This window comes from Schistocerca americana, chromosome 2 (assembly GCF_021461395.2).
Source record: "Schistocerca americana isolate TAMUIC-IGC-003095 chromosome 2, iqSchAmer2.1, whole genome shotgun sequence".
NCBI classification, from domain to species: domain Eukaryota; kingdom Metazoa; phylum Arthropoda; class Insecta; order Orthoptera; family Acrididae; genus Schistocerca; species Schistocerca americana.
This window is the reverse complement of record NC_060120.1, coordinates 306072798-306084825: the sequence shown is the minus strand read 5'-3', so window position 1 is coordinate 306084825 and position 12028 is coordinate 306072798. Positions and strand designations below refer to the sequence as shown.

At 38.3% G+C, this 12028-nt stretch overlaps 1 protein-coding gene across 1 annotated transcript in view; it reads right to left on the bottom strand.

Moving 5' to 3' along the window:
* Positions 1-12028, bottom strand: part of LOC124591344 (beta-catenin-like protein 1) — a 93899-nt gene that overhangs the window by 31046 nt on the left and 50825 nt on the right. The window contains exon 6 of the mRNA XM_047131726.1: positions 7912-8135. Coding sequence (XP_046987682.1) covers positions 7912-8135 — 224 coding nt within the window. The remainder of the gene's footprint in view (positions 1-7911; positions 8136-12028) is intronic.

Sequence of the window (12028 nt, the reverse complement as noted above, 5' to 3'; positions counted from 1 at the left end):
CGAGAAACAAGGGTGTCTTTCACATCATTTGACATGTCAACAATGTGTCTCCTGACAGTATTGTTTTATAATGGCACTGAAGATACAAGCTCTACCGCGTTTTCGTCTAGCATGCAAGAAACAATATCATTAACACACGGCTTTGTGAGATTTTCTGCAATGGTATGGGCTTTGCCTGTTTTTGCCACTCGATAACCAACCAAGACAGAAGCTTTTAATGAATTTTCATTAATTGTTTTTGCATGAGTTTTCATGCAATGCTGTGAAGCAGCTGGTTCAGCAGTCTTCCTTTTGAAAAAATCGATTTCTTTAGCCTGTAAATCCGGGTGAGTACCTTCAAAATGGCAGCGCAATTTAACTGGAACCATTGAACTGTTCGGAAGGACTCGGGCACAAATTACACACTGAGCTTTACCCTCCTTTGTCTCCATAAAGCCCATTTTTAAATAGCTTTCGTTGTACTTACGCTTCTTGGTTATTCCACTTCCACAGGATATTGCAACCAATGGAGTTGGTTCTAATGGCTCTGAGCACTACGGGACTTAACTTCTGAGGTCATTAGCCCCTAGAACTTAGAACTACTCAAACCTCACTAACCTAAGGACACCACACACATCCATGCCCGAGGCAGGATTCGAACCTGCGACCGTAGCGGTTGCGCAGTTCCAGACTGTAGCGCCTAGAACCGCTCGGCCGCCCCAGTCACAACCAATGGAGTTCTTGCAGTGTTTTCACATAATAAATCCGGCTGTGGAGCTTCTTGTGATTGTTCTTCCTTTGGTCATCGTCCTTCCTCATTCATTTCAACTGGAAACTTCCTTTGTTGTGACGGCGATGGAGAAACTGCACCCTTCTTCAATGATCCTGACGGCAGCCACCGATCCATGTTAGAAGTAATAACTGGTCAAAAATCGACTTATGAAACAGGTAGTGCACTGGCAAAGCAAGTTTAACATTTAATGATGTCTGGGGCCGTATACATGCCAGCGAGCGCTGTGATTGGTCGACAAAGCTCGCTCCTCGCATGCGTAAAAGGTTTCAGCGCATCTAGCGCCGTGAGCCAGTGCACAAACGACCCCCGTAGTGTTGGGAAACAGTCGATCAGAGAAGCCGCATTCTCCAGCACTAAACTGTGTATACGTTCTCACTTAGGAACAAAGGCTGCTTGGGAATACGACCTGAAGTAAAAGTACACGTTTTTCACACAAAAAAAGAAATGGCGATGAATTTGATTTCAAATTTTTATTCAATAATTTTACTCATTATTTTACATGATTTGGTGAAAGGTGGCCACGGACCCCCTAGAAAGAGCCGGCAGACCCCTAAGGGGTCTGCGGACCACACGCTGGGAAGCCCTGGTCTAAGAAAATGTTTATCACGTAGATGAAATTTTGTATCCACATTTAGATTGTTGGAATGTTAAGCACAACTGTGTGGTTCTAAAACATACAAATCTGTCTACTGGGGGAGAAATAGCTAATATTATCCTACAACAGCATTTTAGCTGAAGCTTATCAAAGATAGACTTAACAATGAAGAAGCTAACATAGCACCATCAGCTTATTTTGCCCTTTTTCGAATGATAAAAGTAATAGTACTTATTATCACATAACAACTCTCTACACAGAAAAATTTTTACTGAGTTGACGGATAATTCTGTACCATTTTTTCATAAGTTTAACAAAGGAAACAGATACACATTACAGAGACTTTAGTCATCAATATATATTCTCCTTCATTATTTAAAAGAGTCTGCCAACTCTGGCATAACTTTTCCATTCTGCGACTGTAGGAATCACATGGTTATGACATGAAGAACTTGCCGAGAAGTGCTTGGAGCGCATTTTCATTTGGAAAGCAAGTTCCTTGAAGATTGTTCAACAGAGAGCGGAAATGCTGAAAATCTAATGGTGAAAGACCAGGGGAATAAGATGGCTGTGGAATGATTTCCGAACCAGACTCCTGTATAGTGGTTTCTCATCAATCTTGCAGAATGCGGGTGGTCATTACTGTAGAGTAGCATCACTTCTCGCAGTCTTCCTGATTGTTGTTCTTGGATTGTGTCAGCAGTGATGGTTGCACCTCGAGAATGTAATTCATAGTACACCATACCGTCACTGTGTCACCAGATTCATAACATTACCTTTTGTGAATAGGCGCAGGTCTTTGTACAGAGAATTGCTGCTTTGTTTGGGCTCCACCATTACTTTCTTTTCCTTATGTTAGCATGAAGTCACCATTTCCAGTAATGACACAGGATAGGAATGGTCTGTGTTGTTCACTGTCCAGTTGATGACAAGAAAGCAGAGGTACACATATGGCCACCTGCTGATTTTTGTGCTTTTGGCTGAGAATGTACGGTATCCTACACCTGATTTTTGTACCTTCCAGATTGTGTGCAAATGTCGCACGATGGTGGAATGATCACAGTTCATCATATCTATCGGTTCTCGAGTACACTGACATGGATTATTGTGGATTAATGTGTTTAAATGACTTTCAACAAACCCTGAAGGTCTTCCTGAACATGGGGAGTCACTAATGTCAAAACAATCCTCCTTAAAATGAGAAAACCATTTTCTTTCTGTGCTCTGGTCCAATGACATCATCTATGGACACAGCAAAAATCTTTCTGGCTGCCTACACTGTTGTCAGCCAGCTAGTGAAATAAAACATAAGAATATGTTGGAAATGTTCCAATTTCTCCACTTGACACTCCATTTTCTAGCATCCACAGCTCAACTCACTATCTCTAAATGAGGAAACGACAATATTTAAACTCAAATAGCAACAATTAATTACAAATAAAAAATGGCAATTGATAAATCAACCCACAGCAACCGGAATGCCAATATGCGAAACAAAAAATTTATGAACATATGCACCAACTTAACAGATTAGGTAGAAAAAAAAAGTTTCTTTGCTTAAAAAATCAGAGTTTAAGAAGAATTTGTTGACAACTGCTTTGTCATAAAGAGAGTAACCAGATTTTTAAAGTTTTTCTTCAGCTTTCAGTGACACATGTAGTTATTTATTTATTGCAGGTCACTATACTGTCACTTCAGTGTTGTTTCGAATGTTGAAGAATACGTCTGAATGCATAGTTAAAAGCAATTTTATTACTTTATTTAGGTAACATCATAATGTTATAATGTGTATCTTAGCTGAAAGAAAAAATGCTAACTCTTTATTTTCTCTTTTCCCAGGAGAGACACAGAGTGTAGGGAGGAGGGAGGGGTGAGGTGGTCAGAGAGAAAGAGAGAGAGAGAGGGGGGGGGGGGGGGTGGAGACAAGGAGATGGACAGGGAGAGGGGGGGAGAAGGAGATGGACAGAGAAGAGGGCGAGGGAGATGGACGGATCAAAGGAGGAGGAGGAGGAGGAGATGGACTCACAGAATTATAATAAATGCAACACCAGGTACTCAGCTAGTAATAAAATAATAATAATAAAAAAAGAAACATAAGATATTGATGTGAGCCAACTCTAACTGAATTACTCACAACCTAACAGTAATTATTATACCTATTTTTTTTATACACAGGAGAGAATATTTTCAATAGGAGTTTTGTGATATCTGTCACAGTTGTCTTTAAAAGTACATGTGATCAATGAGCTAAGCATTGATTTACGCGAGTCTAAACACACAAACCCAAGGACATTTCATGTCTGTTATGAAAGACAATTAATAAATGCTCAGAATTTTATTTATCACTGGAGTGGAAACATTATTTAACACACACTCATTAGAGTTTTAAAGTTATTTTATTACTTTATTGCTGATTTTTGTCATAGTACATCAGTGGGTATAAATAGCTGCCATTTTAAGAGTTTGGCAATTTCTATTATGACTAATAGTAATAAAGCGTAAGAAGGAATCAAGACCAGCGTTTATGCGGAACAGTTCTTCAATTTTCTGTAAGTTACGCCATTCTGACTACATCACCCAACTACTACCAAACCTTCCTAAGATAAATTGCATTTCAGTAAATAAATAAAGAACTCATTTCATATTTATTTATTTTACAATTTTTTCATTATGATCTGCATCCAAGACATTTTCACAAATGCTGACTACTAGGAGCAGCTGCATTCGGAAGTCAAATTAGTACTTTTTTACTCTAAGTGCAGATCCATGTATTGCGTACAGTGAAAATTTGAACTTCTCACTTCTTCGAACTCACAGCAACCCAACAATTTGTGGAAGTAAGCAAGGGCTGGGAGCTTTACTTCTGAATATACCGCATTTTAATAAAATCAACATGTTCTTGGCTCTGAGTAGACACTGACTTGTACACCCTGTGACTAATAGCACATATACAACAGGAGGACTGGTAACTGGTTTATACAGTTTTTTATGCTTTATGGCATGTGAAAGTAGATTTATTTTTTATTTTGATTTATTATGAGGTTAGATAACAAGTGTTGGGCAAAAAGATATTATAGTGTATTTTTCTTTCAATGTGTGTCTAGGATTGTGTGTGTGTCCAAGGTCTGCAGTCATCGATTTCACTGAAAATATTCCTTGAAACTGATCAGGTGTAATATACAAATGTGTGAATATTGTTCTGCTTAATGTGAAATTATGTTCAGAAGCTAAGCGAGATCGATCACACACTTATGTTCACAAGTACTACTCTCTACATATGGTATAGTTCATGATTTCCAACTAATATTGATTAACTTAAAGTCATTGAAGGCAAACTGATTGACATACCATCTTAAATATTTGTCATTATTTCAGAAAGTTTACATTACAGATATCCTTCATTACTAATGTCATGAGTGAAAATATCTTTCACCTCTCAACAAGTTTCCATGAACAGGACCGGTTTAAGAACATTTTCTGACACACGTGACTTATCATGTGGCATCCCCTCTTTCCCTCATACTATTTCAAGTGTGTCAATCTTTGGTACTAATTGTAATATGCACTGAGTAAAAATCTTGCACCTGGGTGTCTTTGGCACCTCTCTCAGCTTGACACATCAAGTGGTGGCTTGTGTCGCCTCAGCCTTAAACTGGCCCATAGTACGAACATGGCAGTAAATACAGTTATGAAATTGTGCCTGTGATAAACCAATTTAAGGCAAAATTTTAGGGAGCATGTTTAAGCAGGAAGTAGAATGTGTCTGGATGAAATTTGGTGCTGTAGAAAGGGAGGCATTTTTGGAAATAGCATCTCCATTTAAAGCAGCACAGATTGAGTTAAATTCTTGAAACTGTGTTTTAAAGATGGTGTTTTTTGGAATTTTGTTCTGTGTAAAGTAAATTATAATAATATTGGTGCCAAACAACAAAAGGAGATCATACTCTATCAATGAAGAGAGCATTTGGCTCCTGTAAAAATATACTACGTGTAGGGCAGTGTGCAATCACAGTTCATTTCCATTCAGCATGCACAGCCTTCCAATTTCATTTTACTTTTTCTGTGAGTGTAGTAGAGCGCCATTTACCGGGTGTGTGTAATTACAGTGTACCTACTCATGCACATTCAGTGCTGGCTGTAATTATTGTACTGCAGCTAAACTTTGCAAACGTGTAATGCATTAATGCAGACCTGATTTATGCTGGAATAAAAGAAGTTCCAATTTTGGCCACCAGATGCAAATTTGGTACTGTGCAGAATCTTGTCAACGTCTTCAGTGTTCATATTGAACAAACCATGCAAGTGGAAGTTAATAATATAATCAACATTACGCCTTTCTCACTTGTTGCACCTTTTCTGTCCATTTTCCATTCCTAACCCACTAAATACGGAAACATTTCTATACACATTTCTTGCATTCACGGTGCCACATATGCACACGATGGCAATAATTGGAACTAATTTTTTCCTGCATAAATCAGATTTACATTAATGCATTAGAATATCTACCAAGTTTTGCTGCCATACGATAATTACAGTCCACACTGGTCCTCTGTGAGTAGCTGCACTTTAATTATAACTACCCAGTACATACAATACACAATATGCAGTCAAACTCATGAAGTTCCACTGCAGGACTAGTGAACAAGTTCCCTGATATATGAAACCAGTATGAAGTTGAATGTTACAATTTACTCAATGCATTGCGATCAGCTCTTCCAATGGCAGCAAAATTATAACTAAAGCTCCTGCTGGTGTACAATTTTTTCCTAGGTCTGTTCAGACTCTTGGCAGCACTTGGCAGAGGCAAGACTCAACAGTGATAACAACATTAAAATTGTATTCTACAGGGACATGTTTGATCTAATGCATAATATTTGTGGGGTTTTTCCCTTCTGTGTTACAGTTTCTATTGAAAAAACTATGATGCATTAATTCATAAACCATCTTATGTTTCTCAACAAATTCTTTAAAGACAGGGGAAACTGAGATTATAATGAAACCATCACAAACCACATATAAAACTTTGCACACAAAAGTCCTGTCACAAGATAATGTTTCAAACACTGGATTAATAGAAGATCTAAAGGCAGGTTATCTAGTAAACATCCAGAAGCATCACAAACCACATATAAACCTTTGCAAACAAAATAATGTATCAAACACTGGGTCAATAGAAGACCTAAAGGTAGGTCATCTAGCAAACATCCGGAAGCAGTAATGCCACACACAAGAATGAAACTAGCACACAAAGTTGCAAGGAGCAATAAACAGGGAAATTTCTCTGAGGTTTCAAGGTTTTTCCAGGTTGAAATTTCAAATTTCTCTGAAGCAATCTTTGACAAATGTGAGTAGAAGTTTTACTTAACTAGTTTTCATAGCTCCCAATGAAACTTTTTGAATTGTCATTCAGTTATTAGCGTTTATATGAAGTTCATATAGGACTGAAAACAAAATATATATGAAACTTTTTTTTTTTTAGTCCGTAACATAACAGATAAAGCAAATACATTTAAAATGGAAATTCGACTGTTAACTTTTATCTGTCACCTTTATGTACCATACCATGTCACTGTGTGATAACCTGAAATTATAAAGAAATCATTACAGGAATACATTTTGAAATGTTATCCCTGGAATGTATTGCCAACAGTCTTTGGTAGCAACAACGCATCATGTTTCAAGCTGGATTCTCTTCCCACTAAAGTCACTGTTAAATGAAGCATGGCACTGCAAGAAACTTGGTAAATATACTAATACACACTGGAATTAGCAAAAACAAATCAACAGTGCTGGTCTACAATATGTCAATGCACTTCTGTACCTTCTTGAAAAGACCCCCCCCCCCCCCCCCCACAATCAACTATTTCCAAAGTAGAATCTCACAGTGGTCTGTAACAATCTTTCCATCAACAAACTATTTATCTCCCTGGAGCCTCACAAAATTCCCCACCCCTGAATCTTTCATAATTTGCTTAAATTTCCCTAATTTTCAAGTAATTTCAATACCTCTGAGAACTCCAGATTTTCCAGACATGTCACCATCCTGATTATGTTTCCAAGCAAGAATAGTTTTAATCTACGGCAGTGAAACATGGAACTTTGAAAATCGAGAGACAAAATGATGGAAGTAATGTTAAAGAAATTTAATCTTGAAATTATGAACAGTGACTTAAAGGGAACAGGGTAGATGATGTGAGAATAACAATAGGGCATAATTGGGTACATAATACTGATGTATGAGGTTTTTGCAGATGTCAGAGTGGCCCTTATCTGGCAGTGGATGAAAAACAGCAGGTGAAGATATGGATGACTCATTACAATACATAATAAGTACTCTGATAATATCAAGTACCCAAGAACTGCGATGGATACTGTGATAACTTTTCCCAACCATGAGGAGGAAACTTTTACCAGTAAATGACAATGCTAGAAGAGTACATCAGTCTATGGCCGGAAAGATTATGTAGTATAGTAATATATCTAATTATTCAGAAATAGTTATTTGTTTGTCCTCAGTACATCCACAATAAATTTCACTTACCGCAAGTTGTTGCAATAATACATCAATGCCTTCAAGATCTCCCAATAACTGTCGATTCTCTGGAGTATCCTGCAACAGTATGCTGAGCATCTCACTAGCATATAACTTATTGCCATCAAATGGGGCTTTCACGCGAAGTCGGCGTAACAGCCACTGCATGAGACCCTGTTTCGCAGCATCAGCACAAACCTCTGGACGAAATTCTGTTATATTTTCAAATATTGCTAGAAAACAAAGAAATACACGTATTACACGTCTGCAAGATAACAAATGAGCTGTGAATTTTATTGCTACATTATTTGTAACAGCAGAACAATACGACTGAGATCAACACATTCAAACGGTTTCTTCCTGAAGTTATGTAAGAAAACCCAAAAATGAATAATTTTACAAGAAATAAATTTTCCCAGTCATCCCAGCTTATCCCCCAGCTTTCTTAACAAATAAGAACTGTGTAACTGCTTCTGCAAAACAAAAACTGGCAATTTATCACCAAAACATCAGAGGCTTCTGCAGTAACATCAATCAACTTATAATCAATGTCTATGAACCACGGGATACAGATAATGCCTAATGCCCCTGTTCTGTGCTTTAGTGAGCACCATATTACTTCCTGTATAGAAATAATTATTACTTAGTAACATCATTCCGAAGAAAAAGGTGGTGTTGCTAAAAACAATGAGCAACTGATGTGTGAATTATTGTTTAGGTCAACATTTGGAAGTGTCTGCCGTACAAAAGCCTTTCAGTAATTCTCATATATCAGTAGTAATAACATACAGAGCACACTCAGGGAATTTTAGTCTCTTTTGGAAGCAGTCAGATGCTCTCCTTGAGCTGTGAAGGCTTCATTTTATCTTTTCTTCGCTGTTCATTTGCTCATGCCCCGCTAGGTGGCAAGAATCACCCTTAGCTTCCCGTGTGTTATTGCTGGTGAGTATTCTTGAAAATATGCTGGAGCATGTGGAGTGGGGAAGTGCCTGGGTAAGTGGCAAGAGGGCAACATACACAGTGGTCGGCCCGTTGGATGTGTGAGCCATTGGCTCTGTTAGTGAGAAGACTAATTACTTATGAGTAAACCATTAGTGGCAGCACGGAAGTTTTCACTATGCCCTTCAATGTGCTTCAGTGAACTGTCTTCCCTTATGTTCACGCTGAGAACTTTAGTATGCTGCCATTTTGCATTGAGCTTGTGCTGTAATAGGTCTGCCTCTGTGACTCTCACTTTATGGATCTCAAAAAATTTTTCACCAGTTGTAATTATTGTTAACATCAACTGGTCTGTTTGAGTGTGATCCATTTAATGGTTAGTGCTTGTTCTGCACGTGTAACATTGGCTGCTTGCCATTATAGGTGTTACTTGAAGTTTTGCTTTACTGTTACTTGTTTACCCCACAATCTTTCTGGTATGCAAATCTGGTGGCTTTCAAATCAACGTTATTTTACTGTAAGCCATCAGGCCATTTGTTGTTAACCTAGTGTTTAATGAAATTGGGAATTTAGTGCTGTTAAGAAAGCTCTGTGATAAATCTGGTTTATAAAGTGGTTGTTTTTAACACCTTGAGATATTTTCTTGGATTTATTATTTAATCTTTTAATTATTTTAAGGAAATTTGTTGAATTAATGTACGTCATTCAAAATGTGTTTTAGATCATTCTGAAATATAGGTGCCATGGAAGAGAGCCTTACTTGTAAATGCTAGCAATTAAGTATCATCTCAAAGAGGTAAGTTTCTGTTTCTCATAAAAATTTCGGTTTGGCACAAACAGCTCTCTGGCTATGTAGCCTAGGTGACTTATTGACTGTTTTTCTATTTGAAGTAAGTTTCTGAGATTAATGATTTCACCCTATTCTGTCAAGTTGTTTTGTGGGTGATGTTTATTATGCCACTGTTTTCCCATTTTATGTTACTGAGTGCTGTTTGCTGTATGGAAATTTGGGTAACGTTACTCTTTGATTATTCTGGTAGATTTGAAGGTTTTATGTCATTAAGCCATTAAAGCATGGGTGAATTACATTTTCTTAACTTGTATCTTTTAGCTCATATTTCATTTGAGTGGTGTTTATTAACAGCTAGTAATTTTATGAGTAGCGAGCCTGGTGTATGGGCAGCACTTGGCTGAGGGGATCTGCTTCTGTTAAGCACCAGCATGGTGTTTTTCAGGAGTGTTTGTGGCTGCCCAACATTGCCTTAGTGGAGCTGTTCGCACTAGCACCATTTTCTTAAGTTTGTTTAGTTTATACCCTTATTTACAAGCTCTTATGTACATATTTTCCACCAAATATTTTATGTGTCTCCTGAAATGGGTGATAACATCCAGTTTATTATTAACCTTCAGATTTTCTACAGCAGATTATTTCAGTCTGCACTTATTATGCTAATATTTGGGAACTTTGAACTTACTTGCTCTAGCGGTCAGTATTTGAGATTTTTTATAATTATTTTGCCATTATTTCCATGTTGTATTCATTCCAAGTATGTAAAAGAAAATCTTGTAGATCATAACTGTTGGCACTTACCTTTCATGGTTGGTCTGTTCTGGAAATTGAATGTTTACTTGTTATTTGGTAACTAGTAATTGCAGACACAGATGTTCCCTTCAAAGGCTAGTCTGATTAATACTGAAATTAATTTAATTTTTTTTTAAGTCTTTTAAGAGACGTAAGTGGGACTCGTTATTATAACAACAACAGTTCTGGTGCCCATTCTATGGTATGGTTAATATTGCCACCTAACAGGACACCAGCAAATGGAGGGGGAAGAAAAGATGAACTGAAGCCGCCATGGCTCACTCCTAATACACATCTTCAAACACAGAAGAGATGTGATAGAGCTTGGGGACTTCAATGTAAACTTTATAAGAAATTCCAGAGACAGATCAGACCTAGAAAATTTGAAGTCCACATATAATTTTGCTACTATAGTTAGTTTTTCTGCTAGAATAACTTCATGTACAAGCACACTAATTGATAATATACTTTTAGACAAGACCAAAACAGATGATACAACTACCATCCAAGTACTGGATGGTCTCTCTATGACAAAGAAAGACTTGTTATTAACAGTGCAAGTATATATGAGAATCACTGTGGCTCCCACTGGAAAACAGCTAGAATAATTAATGATGAAACTATCCAGACTTTTAAATCACATCTCCAGACATAGACTGGAGACCTGTGTATAATTTAGATAATGCCAGTTCCAAGTGCAGTCTTTCCAGTAATGAAGAGGCACTGATATTTGAAGATCTGGATAACCACTGGTATTAAGATTTCAGGGAAAAGGAAATGAGAGCTAGACATCACCTCAAAAAATTCAGTCAACCCTAAAAAGTTAAATACCTATAAAAAAATTTGTAAAATGCTAAGTTATTCAGAAGTCACAACGTTTGTTGCAAATTAATACATGTAGTAACAAAAACAAAACTTTATGGAAATTGAAAAGGAGTGAGACTGGTGCATATTATCCCCATTATTATAACCTCTAATCGCCAATAATTGCGTGGATATTCAAACACACTCACTTAGAAACAATAGCTCGTTACATGATAACAACTCAGTATCTCTTATTCGACTCCCGTGCCGTGACATGCGGCTGGCGCCGTTCGTAGCTAGGTGGCGCTCCCGCGCTCAGCCGAGTTGCGAAGTGCCTCTATCGCTGTTTGCACGTACTGTCGTGGTGGCACTGTTAAATGTCGTGGCACTGTCACAACACTTTTCCCCCCTTGGAAAAAAAAAAACAACAACAACAACAACACTCACTTCCTTGGAGACATGGACAGTGCGGAGACATCCATGGCCTCTTGTGAGGCCCCGAGAAGATCCCGAGGAGAGACACGAGAGTATGGTCGAAAATGTCCAGGACGGAAGCTCGTGCGTGGAATGTGCCTCCTGGACGAGATGATGGGTGAAAACTCCGGAGCAGCATCCATAGGTGTCGTGGACCTGGGGGTGTGCTCTAGCGAGATGGGTCCCGGAGAAGGTGGCGTCGCGACCGGGGCCGGTTCCGGCGTACTCGGAAGCGGTAGCGACGTCGGCTGCATCAACACGTACGGTAGATCGGCAGCAGTGACAGGACTGGCTTCTCGGGCTGGTGGAGGCGAAGGAAGGGGCGGT